The sequence below is a fragment of the Schistocerca gregaria genome, chromosome 7, assembly GCF_023897955.1.
Source record: "Schistocerca gregaria isolate iqSchGreg1 chromosome 7, iqSchGreg1.2, whole genome shotgun sequence".
Classification (NCBI taxonomy): Eukaryota; Metazoa; Arthropoda; class Insecta; order Orthoptera; family Acrididae; genus Schistocerca; species Schistocerca gregaria.
The window spans coordinates 28776422-28798900 of NC_064926.1; the positions used below are offsets into that span (position 1 = coordinate 28776422).

At 38.2% G+C, this 22479-nt stretch overlaps 1 protein-coding gene across 1 annotated transcript in view; it reads left to right on the forward strand.

Annotated features, from left to right (window-relative positions):
- LOC126281764 (protein unc-13 homolog C-like) overlaps positions 1–22479 on the forward strand; it is a 1053980-nt gene that overhangs the window by 816737 nt on the left and 214764 nt on the right. The window contains exons 17-19 of the mRNA XM_049980962.1: positions 9634–9833; positions 15846–15996; positions 21890–22174. Of these exons, the coding sequence (XP_049836919.1) occupies positions 9634–9833; positions 15846–15996; positions 21890–22174 (636 nt within the window). The remainder of the gene's footprint in view (positions 1–9633; positions 9834–15845; positions 15997–21889; positions 22175–22479) is intronic.

A 22479-nucleotide genomic window follows, 5' to 3' on the forward strand; every position in this document is an offset into this window, starting at 1 on the left:
TTTTACTGTGTAATTGGTATAATTGAAATTAGTGTTAACTGCTCACAACAGCGAAAGTCTATAGAAGCATGGACAGTATACAACAAGTTGGAGAGACAACAGAACCAGACATGGCTATGAGAATTACTAAAGAAGGGCCTGACTAGTCTGAGTTAGTAAATCTAATCAAAGCTCAGAATGTTAAGTTAGACTGAGTAAATGCTCATTTAAATGAAGCTTTAAATGCTTAGAGTCTGCAGTTAAATGCTAAAGTAGACGCCCAGAGTACAACTTTAAATGCTAAATTGGATGTTCAGAATGAAACTTTAGGATTGTTAAGTGCCAAGGTAGATTCACAAAGTAAAGAATTTAGTAATCTGTGTGAAGGCATGGGAGATTTGAAGACTGAATTCGATGCTTTGAATACCAAAGTAGGGAATTTTAAGATAGATTTAAAGAATGAATTGACTAGTTCCCTGCACATTCATGTAAACCAACTGTTCACTGATCTTAGTAACAAGCAGAATGATACTTTCTGAGGTTTAGCAAAAAAGTTAGAATTTGGTATTGAGGAAAAATGTAATATGGTTGAAACCAAAATTAATGAAAAGTTGGGATCATTTGCAAATGTACGTAGTGTTAAGTTTAATGCTGTAATGCAGGGATTGAATACTTTAAAAGAGAGCATCAAAAAGCAAGATAAGGTAATGCAATAACCTTTTATGAGATGTGATGCAGATGCAGGGGGGGGGGGGGGGGGGTTGTATCAGTGTTGAAAGGGGTGGGTATTATGGATAAAAGCATGGTTTACGAAAATGCATAAGTCATAAGTCATGGCTAACACAAGACACACATCACACCTTTTGGACAACCTTTGCAAATGAGTGTGCCCGATTCTTCACCATTTGCTGTTTCCATAGGGTTCCTAAGATTTCCTTCAGGGACCTCAAGGTGGGAATGTCTGTTTTGTAGGAGATGATTTAACACCAAACCTCCTCTGTCTTCTCACTCAAGTACCTACGAGCTACCTTCCTGAGGAAGGCTACGAGCTACCTTCCTAAGGAACGGGGTGGGAAGGGTTTCCTGCCTTTGAGGCTGTCTTTTTTTCTCTTCTTTTATCCTAGCAACCATTTCTATTTATTTACTTTCTAAACTTCTCATTTGAGGACCTATCTATTTTTCCTTCTGTCCATATTCATCTACTTCTATCACAGAAATACTTCCTGGTTTCTGTGGTTTCCAATAACCTACATTTTATCTTCGATCAGAAGGCTGAAGAATCAGACTACACAAACACACATCTAGATACAATCTACATAAACACAAAGAGATCAAACAATGGAAAATCCAGGATGGAATGTAACAATATCAGAGAAGGAAAGTTGCTACTCACCATATAGCGGAGATGGTGAGTTGCAGTAGGCACAATAAAAAGATTCACACAATCATAGTTTCAGTCATTAAGGACTTTGTCAACAGTAGACACACATACACACACACACGCACACACACACACACACACACACACACACACACACACACACACACACACACACACACACACACACACGCACGCACGCAAACACAACTTGCACACACATCTACAGTCTCAGAGAGCTGAAACTACATTGCGAGTGTTGCAGTTTAGATGGGGGGCAGGAGAGAAGGTGTGGAGGGAGAGGGGGTAAGTAGCGGAAAGGAGAGAAATAAAAATAAAAAAGAGATTAAAAGACTGGGTGTGGTGATGAAATGACGGCTGTGTTGTGCTGGAATCGGAACATGGAGGGGGCAGGATGGGTGAGGACAGTGACTAATGAAGGTTGAGGCCAGGAGGGTTATGGGAAAGTAGTACGTATTGCAGGGAAACCTCCCACTTGCAAAGTTCAGAAAAGCTGGTCCCTACAGTTGGTTTGCCACCAACCTGACCAATCAGACCCAACCAAAGATCAATATTGAACCTTGCCTAACTCAGTTCACTCCTCCATACATCCATGATCCACCCACACTGCCTCCAAACCACCCCTTGTTAACTTTCCAGAATTTCTTATGCTCGAACATTGCCTCACCATCATTGTGTAAGTGCGTGTGTGTATCTGTGTCTACTGCTGAAAAATGCCTTAATGGCCAAAGCTGTTATGTTGTGAATCTTTTTATTTTGCCTATCGCGACTCAGCATCTCCACTATATGGTGAGTAACAACTTTCCTTCTCTGGTATTATAAACACAAAGAGAGACGGATATGCAAACAATTAGGTAACAAATTAGAAAGTTGTGAGAACCACAAACTGTTGTAGAGGGAAAGATATGTGTACATCTGGAAATATGCACACATCGTTTTTTATTATGGTGTTTCTACATTGTCTGTTGATACAAAAACTATCATACACACACACACACACACACACACACACACACATATGAGAACTATGACAATTTCATATCACATATATACCACATAGATTTCTTTAAAAAAAAAATTCACACTGACAAAGTATACATAAGAAGGAGGCATGAGTAATGAAAGAGAATGCAAGCAAAATTGAAGTAATCATGATGTTTATTTAAGGAAAGTCGGTGCAGCAAATACTGTGATAAATTGAGGTGTTGTAGGATAGTGGGACTTGAATAGTGTATGTAAATATATTACCTACTGAATAGTATATAGACATGGAATCTATTAAGCATGTAGAAGTTGAAAAGTAGAGTAGGACTCCAGGGATTAGATAAAGTATTAAGAAGTAAATGAGAAGTGTAGAATAGATTTTTTTATCTTTACCAGAAAATATTTAATTATGGTATGCATAGGAATGTATACTGGGGGTAATGAACCATGAGGCCTATTCAGAAAGAAGAACGGGGGGCGTACCCAGCATTTACTGAATATAAAGGGCAGGTGTACCTACATGGGGATAGGATGACCTGTAGCCTAATAAATAGGGATGTTGTAGAAAGGGGCGTACCTACTAGAATGGATAGGGGAAATGCACTCGAATGGTCAATCCACAGGCAAGGTATAGATACTGATCTTTGGGGGAAAGGACAGTATCATGACAGAAGTCACACATTTTATAGGGATTATTCTGGTAAGTTTGAATTCTATGTACAATGAGCATTATTACATACTATGTAAGTTTGCAAGTGTCAAAAGGAACACTTTCACGTTTTCATGTTGCCCGAGTTCCTCCAAAGTACATAAAATATTAGAAGTAATACATACTTAGGAAAGGTAGTGTTTAAGATGAAAACAGAAAATAGATTACTCAAGTCTCACAGACACCTGTAGTTTATGATTGGAAATAAAAATAAAGTCTCTCGTTTCCTAAATACTAGTCAGACTTACTGGATCACTAATGAATACTAAGGTCTTGATATCAAAGTATCACCCAATGTATACTGTTAAAATGTGAATTGTTATTAGGTGTGATATTAATGTACATGATGATTATGTATAAAATATCGCGTGTTCGATCTGAGGAGGGGGATATGAAGTGTTTTGAGAATTTCTGTGTAAATTCTAGAACTACTTGGAGTTTGACTGTCTCCAACACATGATATTATAATTATAAATGTGAGAAGGTCTATCTACTGCAAGTCGCCTGTTTGTGCGTGCAGGTCCAAAGTGTGTAGTAAGAAGACTGTAGACACGGCAGTCAAATGGCACCGAAAAGTGTTTGCCGGGCATGCCATGGAAGTTTAATGAAAGAACATGGTAGATTCAAGGAACTTCTGTGTTATTCCATACTGTTTTATAATTGATTATTGTAGTGAAAAAAAAGGAAGAACAGATGAAATACTGTTAAATGGATGCTCATCTTGGACATGGAAAGGTTACAACATGTTTTCAAATTCAGCATGATCATGGACCTGGTTTTTTGAGCCACCTTTCTCTTGTGTGTAAATGAACTTCGTTTCCAACCTTTGGATACATGAAGAGACCTACTTGACAGTGTTTGTTTATGCGAAGAATGAGATGTGTAAAAGTTTTGATGTGTGAATATCCATCATTAAGTGAAGCAAAACAAACTGCATAAGTCTGCTTATTTATTTACAAATAGAAAGAGTCTTGAGAAATTCCTGTTCCTAGCAAATATACTTCCGAGAAGAAGAGAAAAGGAGGTTGCAGCAGCAAGCTAACCAGCTAGGAAAGTTGGCTCGCAATCTCAAGTAAGTTGCATCGTTAAAGAAGTGGGAATTTACACGCACACTTAATCGCTTTAAGTCATCCAAAGTGTTAGAATGCAAAATGTTTAAATACAAATTCAAACATCTCTTTTGTTTACTTATGACTTATGACTCAGCGATACAGATAGCCGTACCGTAGGTGCAACCACAACGGAGGGGTATCTGTTGAGAGGCCAGACAAACGTGTGGTTCCTGAAGAGGGGCAGCAGCCTTTTCAGTAGTTGCAGGGGCAACAGTATGGATGATTGACTGATCTGGCCTGTAACGCTAACCAAAACGGCCTTGCTGTGCTGGTACTGCAAACGGCTGAAAGCAAGGGGAAACTACGGCCGTAATTATTCCTGAGGGCATCCAGCCTTACTGTATGGTTAAATGATGATGGCATTCTCTTGGGTAAAATATTCTGGAGGTAAAATAGTCCACCATTTGGATCTCTGGGTGGGGTTTACTCAGGAGGACATTGTTATCAGGAGCAAGAAAACTGGCATTTTGCGGATCAGAGTGTGGAATGTCAGATCCCTTAATTGGGCAGGTAGGTCAGAAAATTTAAAAATGGAAATGCATAGGTTAAAGTTAGATGTAGTGGGAATTAGTGAAGTTCGGTGGCAGGAGGAACAAGACTTACTGGTCAGGCGAATACAGGGTTATAAATACAAAATCAAATAGGGGTAATGCAGGAGTAGGTTTAATAATTAATTAAAAAAATAGGAGTGTTGGTAAGCTAATACCAACAGCATAGTGAACGCATTATTGTGGCCACGCCTACCACAGTACTCCAAGTTTATATGCCAACTAGCTCTGCAGATGATGAAGAAATTGAAGAAATGTATGATGAAATAAAAGAAATTATTCAGATAGTGAAGGGAGACAAAAATTTAATAGTCATGGGTGACTGAAATTCGGTAGTAGGAAAAGGGAGAAAAGGAAACGTAGTAGGTGAATATGGATTGGGGGGAATAAATGAAAGAGGAAGCTGCCTGGTACAATTTTGCACAGTGCACAATTTAATCATAGCTAACACACGGTTCAAGAATCATAAAAGAAGGTTGTATACATGGAAGAAGCCTGGAGAGACTGACAGGTTTCAGATAGATTATGTAATGGTAAGACAGAGATTTAGGAACCAGGTTTTAAATTATAAGACATTTCCAGGGGCCGATGTGGACTCTGACCACAATCTACTGGTTATGAACTGTAGGTTAAAACAGAAGAAAGTGCAAAAAGGTGGGAATTTAAGGAGATGGGACCTGGATAAACTGAAAGAACCAGAGGTTGTACAGAGTTTCAAGGAGAGCTTAAGGGAACAATTGACAGGAATGGGGGAAAGAAATACAGTAGAAGAAGAATGGGTAGCTTTGAGAGATGAGGTAGGGAAGACAGCAAAGGATAAAGTAGGTAAAAAGACAAGGGCTGCTTGAAATTCTTGGGTAACACAAGAAATATTGAAATTAATTGATGAAAGGAGAAAATATAAAAATACAGTAAATGACACAGGCAAAAAGGAATACAAACGTCTCAAAAATGAGATCGACAGGAAGTGCAAAATGGCTAAGCAGGGATGGCTAGAGGACAAATGTAAGGATGTAGTGGCTTGTCTCACCAGGGGTAAGATAGATAGTGCCTACAGGAAAATTAAAGAGACCTTTGGAGAAAAGAGAACCACTTGTATGAATATCAAGAGCTCAGATGCAAACCCAGTACGAAGCAAAGAATGTAAAGCAGAAAGGTGGAAGGAGTATATAGAGCGTCTATACAAGGGTGATGTAATTGAGGACAATATTATGGAAATGGAAGAGGATGTAGATGAAGATGAAATGGAAGGTATGATACTGCATGAAGAGTTTGACAGAGCACTGAAAGACCTGAGTCGAAACAAGGCCCCGGGAGTAGACAACATTCCATTAGAACTACTGACAACCTTGGGAGAGCCAGTCCTGACAAAACTCTACCATCTGGTGAGCAAGATGTATGAGACAGGCGAAATACCCTCAGACTTCAAGAAGAATAGAATAATTCCAATCCCAAAGGAAGCAGGTGTTGACAGATGTGAAAATTACAGAACAATCAGTTTAATAAGTCACAGCTGCAAAATACTAAAGCAAATTCTTTACTGACGAATGGAAAAAGTAGTAGGAACTGACCTCGTGGAAGATCAGTTTGGATTCCGTTGAAATGTTGGAACACGTGAGGCAATACTGACCCTATGACTCATCTTAGAAGCTAGATTAAGGAAAGACAAACCTACGTTTCTAGCATTTGTGTACTTAGATAAAGCTTTTGACAATGTTGACTGGAATACTCTCTTTCAAATTCTGAAGGTGTCAGGGGTAAAATACAGGGAGTGAAAGCCTATTTACAATTTGTACAGAAACCAGATGGCAGTTATAAGAGTCGAGGGACACGAAAGGGAACCAGTGGTTGAGAAGGGAGGGAGACAGGGTTGTAGCCTCTACCCGATGTTAGCAATCTGTATATTGAGCTAGCAGTGAAGGAAACAAAAGAAAAATTTGGAGTAGGTTTTAAAATCCATGGAGAAGAAATAAAAACTTTGAGGTTTGCCGATGACATTGTAATTATGTCAGAGACAGCAAAGGACTTGGAAGAGCAGTTGAATGGAATGGATAGTGTCTTGAAAGGAGGATATAAGATGAACATCAACAAAAGCAAAATGAGGATAATGGAATGTAGTCGAATTACGTCGGGTGATGCTGAGGGAATTAGATTGGGAAATGAGACAATTAAAGTAGTAAAGGAGTTTTGCTATTTGGGGAGCAAAATAACTGATAATGGTTGAAGTAGAGAGGATATAAAATGTAGACTGGCAATGGCAAGGAAAGCGTTTCTGAAGAAGAGAAATTTGTTAACATCGAGTATAGTTTTAAGTGTCAAAAAGTCATTTCTGAAAGTATTTGTATGGAGTGCAGCCATGTATGGAAGTGATACATGGACAATAAGTAGTTTGGACAAGAAGAGAATAGAAAAAAATGGCTCTGAGCACTATGGGACTTAACATCTGAGGTCATCAGTCCTCTAGAACTAACACACATCCATGCCTGAGGCAGGATTCGAACCTGCGACCATAGCAGTCACGCGGTTCCGGACTGAGTGCCTTTTCCGCGAGACCACCGTGGCCGGCAAGGGAATAGAAGCTTTCGAAATGTGGTGCTACCGAATAATGCTGAAGATTAGATGGGTACACCACATAACTAATGAGGAGGTATGGAATAGGATTGGGGAGAAGAGAAATTTGTGGCACAACTTGACTAGGAGAAGGGATCAGTTTGTAGGACATGTTATGAGGCATCAGGGGATCACCAATTTAGTATTCTAGGGCAGTGTGGAGGGGAAAAATCATAGAGGGAGACCAAGAGATGAAAACACTAAGTAGATTAAAAAGGATGTAGTTTTCAGTAGTTACTGGGAGATGATGAACCTCGCACAGGATAGCATAGCATGGAGAGGTGCATCAAACCAGTCTCAGGACTGAAGACCGCAACAACAACAACAACTTCATTGTGTCCACAAGGACATTGTTGTCAATTTTCATCACACGCATTGCTGCACTACAGTGTTTTTAACTATGTGGTTGCACTGTATTGCCGTATGTAACCCTTGCCTTGGCATTTTGTTGCAATATTCAGCTGCAACTATTCAGATATATGAGGGTGAATAAAATATAAATGGGACTTTTTTTTTAAAAAAAATCATTTATTCAAAGACACAAGGCAGTTGCAGTTTATTTTTTCCACATAGTTTCCCAGTTTATAAATACATTTTTTTCAGAAAGAAGGAAGATTTTTTCATTGCGGCGTCCTATAATGAAGCTTGTTGCTTTAGGAGCCAGTTGTACACAAAACTCTCCATGCCCTCATCATCTTCATACCAGTGCCCACAAAGAGTTTCTTTAAGCTACCCGAACAAAGGGAAACCTCATGGCGATAGGTTCAGGCTGTAAGGTGGGTGATCAAGTTGAATCCAGAGCATTTCCTGTAGTTTGGATACCTTTCCAGTATGGGTCCAGGCATTGTCACTTTGGAGGATGACCTGGTGGGTCAGTTGGTCTCGTCTTTTGTAATTATATGTCTCCCTCACTTGCTTCAATAGCCCACAGTAGTGTACAACATTGATTGTGCATTGTCCATGCATTGTTCGACCCACCCAGGTCGAAAAAAATGGTTGAAAGAACCTTTCGAGGTGACAGTCGACTCTTGGCTTGCCTTCACTAGGGCTCCCTCCCCTTTCCTCCACCACTCCTTACTGTCTTGTTTAGATTCAGGAGAGTAGTGGTGGACCTATGTTTCATTACAGCCGATGGTCTGACTCAAAAGTGCATCACCTTCTTTTGCAAACCTTACTGTAATCCTCTGACAGACCCCCAAACACTTCATCTTTTGATTTCCTGTCATGACTGACCCATCTGAAACACACTTTGTGGAAATATAGGTCATTTGTGATGATAACTTGACAGCTCCCATAAGTTATTCCTAACTTCTCTGCAATTTCCAACACTCTTGCCCATCGATCACCTTCAAGAATGTCTCCAACTGCACAAATGTTTTCCTCTGAATGCTAATCCAAGGATGGTGATCATGTTACCGGTTCCACATCTTCCCACCATTCCTTGAATACTTTATGCTGCACAAACGTATTCCCTTGATAATATTTGATGATCAAACTGTGCAGTCAGTCTCTGGAAAACTGCTGTTACTTGTGCTCCTTCATGAGCAAGAAATTTTATAATTATGTGTTGTTCATTGGAGGGATGTAGATGTTGCTCCATCACCATGAGCTTTAGTTGTGAAGTTGTTGAAGCTGTTGGAAGTATGTAACAGATGGCTCTTTTCACTCCTAACAGCCCCACCCAACAGTACTTGATGTGTTGGTCTGGTTCTACCAGCTGTTGATGCTCAGGAACAAAAATGTTGTTTATATTTGATTCTCCCTCATATCTTAAGATTTTTCATTCTATTCTGTATCCAGGAAACTATTTTTAAGCTTCAGAAATTTTATATGATATTTTCAGTGTAGTGCTGTGTCAGTTTTAGCAAAATGTTTTCTTTGAGATTATTAAACATATTGTTGTTTTGTTAGTTAAATAAATTCCCATATTTTAACAAGCTCATAGTTACTGAATTAATCCACCTTGTTTGTGCCAAAAATTCATTTAATTTTCTGTTATATTTTAATATATCCAATTCAGGACATAACATTAATTATTTGCGGTTTTGAGCATGGCTGTTGTTTGGCAACTGTATATTAGTTTCAGTATAAGATTAAACAGCCAACCGGTTCTACTAGAGGTGTCTTCATCAGAATGAACAGTTGCTAAATCCTTAAATTACATTGCAAAACAGCAAAAGTCAGAATTTTGAGCAGCTATGCTCAAGTCAAAGATAAAACAAAACATTGTAACTTTTACCATGTGTACTCAACTGGGAGCATCAGATTTTTAATTACTTGACTCTGTTTCAGGTCGCTCCTTATCATGTACAGTATACATGTCTTCATGAAAACTTGTTCCATTCTCTATGTGAAGAGAACAGCGGAATGGTCAAATTACCAACAGCAAAAGGAGATGATGCTTGGAAAGTGTACTTTGATGAAGCAGCAGAAGAAATTGTTGATGAATTTGCCATGAGATATGGCATTGAATCAATATATCAAGCTATGACGTTAGTATACATCTGGTTCTTGTACAACACATATGTGTAGCTTGTGTATATCGCCTTCCATGATTTAATAACAGTTTAAGGCTAAGATCTCTTCAAAACCTCAAATGTATAACAAGTTTTTTTTTAGAAATGTTAGTAATACTGTTGTCATTATAATAAAAATGGCGTGCACTCTTAACATATGGGGAAAAAGATAAAATAAGAAACTGTTGGATACCTACATAAAAAAGATAAAACCTTCTGTACTTTAAATTTTGATAATGATTAATGTATCAGCCACTAGCATTCTTTATGTGTGCAGTGACCTCGTCAACAAAATTCAGAGCTTTCTGTATGTAATTGGATCTGTTCATCCGAAACTGTATCTTTAAAGCTGAAATGCGTTAGTTGTCTGTCCAATACACATTGTGTTCTTTAACTGCACCAGAATTCTACCACAAATTGACCTATCAGTTCACAAACCTGCTCATGCCCTCATATTGCTCCCACTCAAGGCCCATCCTGTACAGTTCATACCCAATAAAGTAGATTCCCTAAAATGCCATCCACTCCATCTACTCCAAATTATACATCTGTGGAGTTGAAAGAGCACTTGATATATTGCTACAGTTTACAGGAACCTTTCTGGATTACTTTCGGTGTTAAACTGTTTCGTGCAACCATCAGTGAGGTCCATTGTCTGCTTGAGGTTCACACTCTGCTCCATAAAGGGAAACAAGGCACAAGAAAACAATTCAAGTTATTCGAATGGGGCATGTATGGTTGGTTACCTTATAACATTTTAGACAGGATGTTGATCATGTTACCAGATTTCGGATCCTTCACAGGGAGTTTCCGTGCTCTGTTTCAGCAAATAGTGCTCTCAATTGTAACAACGAACTTTGGTATACTATCTGTCATACCTTTACGTATACAATATCATCACAGTCACTTTATAGTCTTATGTTATAGCTTGAGGTTCACACTCTGCTTCATAAAGAATGTGCCTGGAAACTGAGAGGTCTTGGGTTTGAGCCTCAGTTGCATCATGAATTTTTTGGTCTTCATTTTAACCTAGAATTCGCATTTCCATGATATGAGGAGTTGCCAGAAACAACACAAGGCTCACATTCCACACTGAAGTGTAGGTGCCCCTTCCTGGTTGTTAACTGGGTAGCTTAGGGACATGGAAAGCACCAATGTGGCATCCAGTAGAAAGACTTGCACCAGGCCATTGAGCCACATGAAATCATTAGTGTTATTAATAGTACAGCTATGTTTGAAATATGTAAATATCAAACACTAATATATTGCAAATCAATTTAAATAACAATAGTACCCAGCCTAGTTTCCTAATGACCATAATGTTTGTAAGAAACTAAAAAGCCACCTTGGTTATTACAGGATATTAACAAAATGCAAATTAATGAGATACATAACTTGCAAATTTCTTTATTGCAAAGAGTAATTACATTTTTAAGAACTTACAGCTCATCAGAAAACTTAGGAGATGAAATATGGTGAATACTCTTCAAATCTTGTCAGACACATTGGACTGAGTTTTGATCATATGAAGAAATGTTTTAATTGTGTCATAATTCAGAATTGGTGAACACACTTCATATGTAATCTTGTTAACATCAAAATTCTGTTTTGATTTTTACACTGTGAATTAAATAAATGACATGTAAAAAGTCACATTCTGAGGAAAACTGACTTTAAAATGTACATTTGTCGAGCAAGTTTCAAAACAACAACTATGTTCAAAGTGCTGTAGTATTAACTACAGAAACTAAAACATGATATTTCCATAGATAATGGCCACTTCTTAAATATAGAATTTGTTCATGAAAGCCTTTAATGTTTGATATGTTTTTATTGTAATTATTGTTCTCTATTTATTATCTGAGTAGGAAGCTCAAAACATAATCAGACATTTGAAACTGGAAGTAATTCCAACATTTTGGAATCTCTTGACATGGAATGACACACATTATTTTGATATGATTATGAGGAGACATATTTGCCAAGTCTGTTAAAGTACTAGACAATAGGAACGATGATCTTGCAATGTCATCTTACATTTTGTAGCTGTTATCTACCAATGAAATAAAAGTATCTCTCCAATGGAATTATATTTCAGATGTAATAGAACATATTATGCCAGCACTAGCTCTTCTCACAAATTAGGAGTCCATTGCACTAATATTACACAATGTGTGATAGCAACCATGGATTCTAGCTGAGAACTGTGAGTCATATTTCAACGAGTATTGTATTGCAGGATATCAATGTACAGTAAATAATAGGGTCTGTTGACTGTTGCAGAGGATTTTTAAATAATCTTTTGTGTAAACTAGAACCTGGTGGACTCTCCATCACTTTTAACAACTTTGATTACAGGTAAGGGTGGCAATTTTGAAAATATTGGTTGACATATCTAGAAGGCTAAGCTCTGAACATCTGATTTATGTGTGACACAAGATAAACATGTTTATGCAGTTCATTACATTTCAGTGTTTTGTTGTGTTTTGTGGAAATGTGGGGAATATTGCTGACAACTATATACATTTACTTTACAGTTTTCTGATAGTGGTGTTACTGAAATATTTTGATTTGGCCTATTTACCAGAGTCAGTAGAACACATTGAGCAAGAATCAGCGGAGGAGAATGGGGTAGGACTAGTTCAAACAGCTGTAAACATGGAAGCATTTGATGAGTCAGATCTAGGACAAGGAGGACTAGATCAGGATGGTCTAGAACAAGCAGGACAAGATCATAGTGCAAGCAATGTTTTGCTAGGGTTTCGAAGCAAACTGGAAAAGTGGTTCAATACAGAGTTCAAAAAATCTTAAAAATAGACGTTAAAATTTCCAAAGAAATTGATCAAGTGGATGCTAAGCTTTCAAAAGATATTTTGGAAATTGACAATGAGGTCTCAGGTGTAGAGAAAAGGAATTAAAGTCAAAAGACAAGATTTCATAATAATTTAGTTGTTTAGATAAGTTGATTTCAAACTCATTCTTGGAAATGAAAAATAACTGAGTCCTCAGACTGATGAAGTGAAAAATGAGATAAGTGGCCAAGTGACAGCTATATGTGATAAAGCAGAAAAGTTGAGCAAAAGAATGCATAAAGTAGGAGACAAGTTATCAATGCAAACACCAGACTGGGAGGTGTAGAACTGAAAGTAATTGAAGTGGAGTCACTGGTGCAGGAATGAAGTTTCTATTGCAGAAGCTAAGTGCAGATGTGAAATTTAAACTGTCAAGAAGCAAAACACTGATTATATTAATTCTTTGAATAATAAAATTGAGAGCATAAAGAAAGATGTATCTGAGGAAGATAACAATGTAATAGTAATGTAGCCACTTCACATGCAAATTTTATTCATGTGCAAAAACAAGTATAGCAATCACAAAAACGGTCTTGCTCAAAATGATTCTTTAATGTTGGGTGTAATAACTTGTCTAATATGCCTGTGAAAAGTTTCCCCTGGGAGCAACACTGCAAAGATAATTTACTTCCTGAAATAGATAATGATTTAAAAATTAAGTTTGTAAACAGATTTCTTGAGGAAGAAGCATTATTTTGGGTTAACCAACTCAAATGCCAATGTTTGACATTTGATGAGTTTGAGAAAGTTTTTGAAGAAGTTTTGGTCTGAAGCATGGGAGGCTGGAATTATGAGTGCATTTTTAAATCCTTTGTAGCAGAAAATGAAACCTATTTATTGTACATTAAAATCCTGTGGCAAGCCACCAGTTGAAGTCACTCTCAATTCTCAGCTGGACTCTGTGGCTGCTATCACGCATCTCATGACATTAGCACAACAAACACGTAAATTGTGAGAAGAGTAAAATGATTTCAGAGGATAATGTACTTACTTTTTGTCATGACAGTCTCACAGGCACTGAACATGCATTGTTGAGTGTCCCAGGATCATTTTCAGTTCTGGACAGTACTAGCATAATAGTTTCTATTACATTTGAAATAATAGTGCTGGCCACATAATCCAATGGCAGTGATACTTTTATTTTGTTGGTAGATTAACTGGAACACAGTGTAACAGCAGAATGAATGATCATTACTACTGCTGTGTTATACTTTAATAGACATTGCAAATACACCTGCCCATAATCGTATCAAGACAGTATGTGTCATTTCACATCAAAATAATGGAATTACTTACAGTTTCAAATGGTTGATTACATTTTGACCTTCTTGTTCAAACAATAAATAGAGACAATAGTAACAATAAAAACAGATCAAACATTAATAATTTTCATTAACAAATTCTTTATGCAAGTAGTGACTCTTAATTTATGAAAATATCATGCATTTATTTTTTTTTTTGAAACTTGCTCCTTAGATGTATGTTTCAAAGTTAGTTTTCCTCAGATTGTGGCTTCTTAGATGTTGTTTATTTAATTAACAGTGTAAAAATCCAAACAGAACAGAATTCTTATGTTGATAATATTACAAATCAGGCTGTTTTACAATTCTGATATACAATACAATTAAAATATTTCATATTTCAATAATTACTTAATCCGTCATGTTTGACAAGAATTGATGTGTATTATGGGTACTCCATCTAGTATGTTCCTGGATATTCAAGAAATTTTTAAAATGGTAACATTCTCAAACTAGATTTAGTGCTGCTGTTATTTAAACTGCTTTGTAATGTGTTAGTTTTTTTATGTTTGTCTGTTTCAAATGTGGTTGTAATTTTAGCTTTCCTACAGACTGTTCTTTTTGCACAGTATGAGAATGGTAAGTTGACTGTTATGATACTGTATAGGTATAGCTATAGGTATTGCAGGTAGTATAACAAAGTTTGTTATTCCAGTTAAGAACATTGTTTGCTGAAACAGACTGTGAAAACTCAAATGAAGAATCTGATACCTAGTATTATAAAAAGGATAGACTCCTACTCACCATGTAGAGGAGATAAATTGGAGACTAGCACAATGAAGAGACTGCTAAACATGCCAGGTTTCAGCCAAAAGCCTTCTTCTAAGCACATACACATTCACTCAAGCATAGCTCACACACACATGACCCCCGTTCTGGCCACTGAGGCCCGACTGTGAGCAGCTGCACATGATGGGAGAAGCAATCTTCTGTGGTGGTGGTAAGGAGGAGGCTGTGGCGGGGGGAGATAACAGAAAGATGGGTAGTGGGGGGGATGGTAAACTGCTGCTTGTGAGAACATTCAGGGACATGATGGGGAGTAGGGCAGTTGGTTGCAGTCAGGAGGTTAAATTGTGTGGGAGGGATAGGAAAAAGGAGGTAAGTTGAGGAGGAGGAAAAAGACTGTGGTATGTTGGTGGAATAGAAGGCTATGTAGTGCTGGAGTGGGAGCAGGGAAGGTAAAGTCATTCCAGTAGGAATAACAGTACAGATAAGGAGATGTGAACAACAAAGTCTTCATTTCTTTATCTTGCAAGCTTTATGTCTAGCTTGTTTGCAAGTGAGGACTCATGCCATGTGCCCTTATAGTCTCTCTGTGTATTTACACTACAGTACCACCCACATTTCCAATTAAATTAAAAATACATTGAATAAAATTAGGTCTAAAATTATATGTAGGATACATTTCCTATGCATCAGACAGCTCAGCTATTAAAAAACCATTCATAACCTAAAACATGACCAAAGTAACATGCTGTATTGTGTAGTTTGTATGATTTAATAAATTTTAATTAATAATTCATTCACAGGTTTTAGTACAAATTCCCTCTGTTTTGATTTATTATGTCGGTTATCTAAAAGTTTAATGAATAATTCATTTACAGGTTGTGATTTATTATGATGGTTCTCTACTGTCAGGAAGTAACATGTGTATTTTACTGTTTAGGTTCATTGTTATGGATGTATGTGTGCTTTGTCACTTAAAAATTTTCTGCTGGCCAGTAATTTATTTTGAATTTTAATGCAGTCATATCAGTAAAATGTGATATATCAGTGTGCCTATACAACATTCAGTGTGACTTATTTGAATAATGACTTACAATGTCAAATTTCAGGCACTTTCATTGCTTATCAACAAAGTACCTGTGCCCTGGAGTGCCTGCTGTGATGAGTACTCTTCTTGCCAACATTAATGCATATTACGCACATACTACAGCATCTTCTGCTGTATCAGCAAGTGACCGCTTTGCAGCGTCAAACTTTGGAGTGAGTAGTGAATGATACACTGAGATATTCCGCAACTTTATCAGATTACAACAACAATAACAATAATAATAATAATAATAATAATAATAACAATAATAATAGGCCCGAACTAACAATAAAAGACACTGCTGAATGTGAATGCTTGAGCACACTGAAGTAATGGAGACAGGAGAAATAAAAAGTTTAATGTATTTCGCTCTTGAGCTAAGGTATACATTGTTGCAGCTTTATCTGAACATAAAATGGAAATTGCATGAATCAAATAGGAAGATGGTGTTGTATACAAACTAATGTTAGACTTAAAGATTAATGAATACTGTTTCAAACAGCACTTTGAATGCTGTACCAGAATAGAGGATGTTATGACACTTTATACAGGCAACAGGCAGTAAATATTTTAAGGGGGGTAGTATGTCAAATGGGCCGACTTCGAGGAGAGGCACCACAGGACATTTTAATTTGCACTGTCTATACTTTTGCAAATAAATTCATAAAACTTTGTGAGCATGACCATAAAGGATTCAGAAGTCACTCTCATAGCAGTGGAAGTTCAAAAACATGAAAAAATAATATTTTTTAAATGTGAAATTTCATTTTTTTTTTCACATACTGTTGGCTGAATTTGTTGCTTTAGGTACACTTTTCTTCATATGTAAGAGAGATTCTTTGATGAATTTTGCACAGCTTACAAACCATACTTACAGGTGTATGAAACTCTAGAATTTATTTAATCTATGGAAAAATGAATGGGTTGTTACATTTTAAACTTCGTATTTAGAGAAAACTCAAATTTTATAGTTAATTATCTCAAGTTTTATTACAGTTTTTAACAGATTTGGGAAATTCTAGAGTTCCATACACCTGTATGTATGGTTTGTATACTGTGCAAAATTCATCGAAGAATCTCTCTTACTTAAGAAAAAAAGAGTACCTACAGCAACAAATGCAGCCAATACCAAGTGAAAAAATGATGAAATTTCACATGTAAAAGAAATTTGTTTTGTTATGTGTTTGAACTTTCTCTGCTATGAGTGTGAATCGTGAATCCTTCCTGGTCATGATAACAAAGTTTTATGAATTTATTTGTAAAAGTATAGACAGTGTTAATTAAAATGTTCTGTGGTGCCTCTCCTGCTCCAAGTTGGTCCGTTTCACAACCTACCCCCCTTAAGATTCAAAAAGTAGTTGAGAAAGATTATGTATACTTAACAACAACAAAAAATAACTATTTGTGGGCACTAAAATTGATTTGCTGATGTAAGTATTGATTGAAGACACTTGGATTTTTTTATGACCACTTTTGGATTCCCAACTAGGTTACAAGCACATATTGCAACTGCCATTGACAATTTGTTTTCAGAACCAACTCACTTCAGTAATGTAGATACAAATTACTAGTGTATAGTTCATATGACCAGGATAGACAGATTTTTAAAAAATGTTGACCTGTTACTTCAAGATTATAAAAGAAAGAAGTAATTTGCAGAGTTGTAAACAAGGACTCAACCAGTGTTTATAGAATGTTTACGGAAAGAATTGTGAGATGAGATTTCTAAAATGAATGGTAGTACTTAAGTTCTGATACTCACAACAGAAGAAAGCGTAACATGACACTTCCAGATGAAGAATATTTAGTGACCTCACAGGACAATAACTCACAGCAGCTTTAATGTATTTTGTAGGCATGTGGCAAGACAGGTAGAGTGCAATTCTAGTCACTATAGTAAATAGCACAATGAACGAAAGTAAACTGATGACAGGCTTCAATATCATACATAGATGGCATGTCACAGATATCCACGTCCACACTGGGCTCTGGCACAGAAGGGAGCTGCTGCCGTGGGGGTGGGGCAATCAGGGCTGGTACAGCAGTTTGATCTGATCCATCTCGGGCAGCCTATAAACAGAGGGAGATGAGAGAATCACTGGAACTAACTAACAGGTCTCAGAACCAGAATGCAGGGCAGCTGAAGAGCAGGAGGATAGATAGCACCGAACGGTGGTATCACCACAATGTAAGTGATGGCTGATGTGTTGTCTGTTGCAGGCAGAGATGATTTTCATGGTGTGTCACCATCCAGTTCCCCATGGTTAGAGTGAACATGTGACACTCCTGGTGCTACTGGTTGACTTGTCTTGGCATCTGAAGCCCTGTACCCATACGCACGTGCCTGGCTGGAAGCATGGAGTTAGCACTGCAGACATTATCACAGGCACTGGCAGTGAAGGATGGAGGAGCACGCAGAGTTGATGGCCATGGAAGATTTTGGCAGGTTCTTCTCCCCTATTGGCATCAATATGAAGGAAATAAAAAAAAAAAATGTAGCAACCCATCAGTAGAAGGGTCATTCACATATTCATTTATATGTGTTTTAAAAGCTTTCTTGAATATTTTGCCTCGCCATTTGATTGGGGATGGAAAGGCAGAGACAACAGGTGTTGATGCCACTTCAGCACAGAACTCACTGAAAACCCGAGAACAAAATTGTAGTCCATATCCAACACCAGAGGAAGTCCTGCAGTACAGAAAATTCTGCTGAGCACTGCGACTGCAGCCTCTGCACTCATTGTCTGACAGCTGACCACATACAGAAAGTTGGAGTACACATTTAGGACTATCAGCCAGGTAGTATCCAGGAAGGGGAATGCGAAGTCGACATGAATCTGTTCCAGCAGGAGTAGGTGCATCGGCCAGAGTGAGAATGTTTAGCAGGGAGCCATTTGCTGTTGTTCACGCTGGTACCACTTGCTGATAAGGTGTTAGATGTGATGGTCTATTCCTGGCTAGTTCACATGGTGATGGATGAGCAGTAAAGTTTGTGAGACACCCCAGTGACCTTGGTGCAAGAGCTATAATATTTTTGGGCACAAAGGTTCCAGCAGGACAACACAGGGAGAACGTTGATCCACTGTTATTAGGATAACTCTGCCCACCAAGATTAGCCAGTATTAGAAATGAAAGTGATGTTGCAATAGATTGGAATCTCAAGTGGGAATACAGTCCGGCCATCCATGTTGTATATATCGCCATACCTGTTGTTAAATGATCTCCTTGGCCTCAGCTGCAGCTGCATTGGTACCCATCATGGGAAAAGCATCATCCACCTGTTGAGCCTCTTTGTCCAATGGGAAGCACAAAATCTCGCCTTGGTTGAAGTCAAGGTTGGGGCTCATCAGGACATGGGTTAGGGCATTCACATTTGTGTGTTGAGTACTACTGCAGAAGTGAATTTTTTAATTGTATCAGCTAAGAAAGAGTGACCAGTGCTAGAACTAGTGGGAAGTACTATCAGTCAGCTTTGTTATGGGACTGAAGAGAGAGATCAACAGCTCTCTAAAGAGGCAAATTATTGTTCTGTATTTGAATACATTGCAAAGGTGATAGCAAGGGCCTCTTTTTTGATTTGCAAATATCAGGCCCCACTCAGAGGCTTCTGCTGCTGCATCTAGCTGTTTTCCCAGTTGAAATTTTTTGCGAAATAGTGCTGATAGGGAGGGCCTTCTTCAGGGTCTTGAATGTCTGTTCACATGCCTCTGACAATACAAAAGACATACCCTTCTTTCTTGTTGAGCAGGTGTACAGTCAATGCCAAATCTGGGATAATTTTTCTGCAATACCTGATTTTCCCCATGAGTGACTGAAACACCTTTAAATTTGTGGGGAAAGGAAGTGCAACCAGTTTCTCTGTGCCTGTAATATCTTTGTGTTTATGTTAATGACCAGGACTTTTCGTGGTTCCTCATCCAGGGGTAGTATTATGCAAGGTTCAGAGAGATTGACCTTCTTGAAATACTGGCCTCTTGTGAGTGTAGAGAAAAGCACAGGCACAGTTTCCTTGACAGATTTTTCAATTAATCAAAAGTGTTGCCAACTCACTTTGCAGACATGGTTTCAATGACTTCAAGACTGTCAATCCATCAGGCTCATTCTCGATGGCACCCAGTAGTGCAAGGGGCATGGATCATGCTCAGCAGTAGCAAGTGAATGCCGACTTCTTTAATATAATGTGTGCTGTAAAGTTCTTCACTTTTCCTAGACCCCCCGCCCCCCTCCCACAGAGAAAATGCCAGAGTAATCCTTACTGAGGGTTTCCAATTCACAAAAAAAGTACTTGTTCTGAGACCAGGTGGACCGAGGCATATGTGACCAATTCTAAAATAGAAAATACATTAAGGCCAAATAGATTCTTTGTACCTGTACTGTGAACAACATGGAAGGTAAGGTGTCATATCTCATTTTTGTATATCACCACAGTTGTGAGTGATCATTGAGTGGAATGTGTTAGCAGCACTAACAGCTAGAGATACATTTGAAAGCTTAACAAGGATGCACAGATACCAGCACAAAGCAAGCATGATGAACAGTTTCTTAGGAGACACCACTGTGGCTTGAGACTACAACAAAACCATGTTAATGTCTATTAGGTCCTGTGAAGGTGAGTATTTTTTGTTCAGAGCACAGCAGCCAGAAGCAAGCTGTACTTCCTTCTGGCATGTCTCACTCTGTGCCCACTTGTTGAAGTAGTCTTCTCTGATATGCATTCAGAAACAGTCTAGGCATGACTGAAACGAGGGTGTGTCAGGGGCTGAGACTATTTTCCTTTCTTTCTGGGAAGGAGCTGGAGTGTGGCAATGGTTGCACTCTACTGTTGCTACATTTTCTGTGTTGGCTAAGTTGGATTCTCTGCTGGGTCTGAAGTGACAGCTCCTGTCTCGCCCCACAATTCTAATCAGCGAGCCCTTGCCTAGAAAACTGCAAAGGACTTAGCCCATTTTAAAACGTCCTCCAAAGTAGAATCCTCAAATTGTAGAGCTTTCTGATGCACCTTTTTTTCCAGAGGTGCCCAAATGATCGCGTGCTTAATCGACACCTCTGCATATGATTCCTTATGTACTGGAGTCAAAAAATGGCATTTCCAACTGAGTCCCAGCGGGTGAGCTTCCCATGTGCTCTATGACTCATTGGGCTGTTTGTGACACCAATGGAATTCCACATGGGATGCAGTGATGTGAAAGTAGGTAGTTAATGGAGCATACATTTTGTCATAGATCAGGTGTGTCAGTTCTGTGAGAGGGGCCAATTTGCACAAAAACTGGTATGTTCTGGGCAAGATCTGTGACAGGAAAAGTGATTTTACCACATGTGAGTCCGATATCTGGAATGCAGCAAAGTGCTGCTGGGGTCACTTCTTATATGCTTCCCACTGTTCTGCCATCTTGTAGTGAGGAAGGAGTCATGGCAAATTTGTAGCCGATAGCTGGGAGAGCTACACTTAAAACAAGGCTTCCTTACATTTCTGGACCTCTAACTGCTGTTGCAGAAATTTCTGTTGTACAACTACCGTGACACACCCAGTGGCCTGTCGGTGAGGGTCTGTGGTTACATAACTAACATGAAGAATGCCCATTATCATCAGCAGTCATGGTATAACTCACAACATAAAAAACATCAGACAACACCTCCAGAACCAGTGTATTTAATTATCTCACAGGGCAAAGTTCATAACAGATATGATGTATGGGGTAGCATAGTAAATAGCATGATGAGTGAGAGCAAACTAAGGGTGATAGCATGCGTACATTGCATGTCACAGGTGATGCTGGTTGGTGCCTGTGCAGCCATCATGCACGATCACTCGGCTGCAGTAGGAGGGGAGGGGGTAATATGGAATTCTGCAGTGGTCTGTCTTTTTACTGTTCAGTCATATGGTCATGTGACAGTGCAGCCAAGAATGGTTCAAAATGAGAGACAATTATGTATAACTCATGGAAGGAAACAAGTATAATTCTGTTAGCATATTGTTTATCTGACATTTTGTTTCTTTTTGTAATTACTCATGTCTTTTTCTCTCTGTTTTCTGTACTCATTGTATTCTTTTCTATCTGATTTTAGAAGGAGAAATTTGTTAAGCTGCTGGACCAATTGCACAATTCACTTCGGATAGATTTGTCAATGTACCGCAACAACTTTCCAGCATCGAGCCAAGAAAAACTTATGGATCTTAAGTCCACTGTGGATCTGCTCACCAGCATCACTTTCTTTCGCATGAAAGTCCAAGAACTTTCTAGCCCTCCACGTGCAAGCACAGTTGTGAAAGACTGTGTAAAAGCATGTCTTCGATCTACATATCAGTTCCTCTTTGAGAACTGTTATGAGCTTTACAACAGAGAATTCCAGGTCAGTATCAAGGAAATGAAGGTGTAATTGTCTAAAACAAAAATTGGCCATGAAGGAAACAAGTAAAACAAAAACATAGTTGTGTTAGTTTATTTATTTTAACTACCTATGTTTAATTACTAAAAACAGATCAAATTATTTTAAAAGTGCTTGAAGTATTTTGATAATATCAGTGACATTAATTGAGCATTTCTAATTTACTCCTTTATTCATTCATTCTTATCTTGCTTTTTGGTTGTAAATAAGGCTCATATACACAAACTAAAACTTAACTTGCAATTTCACATGAGGAGCAGCGCGATATA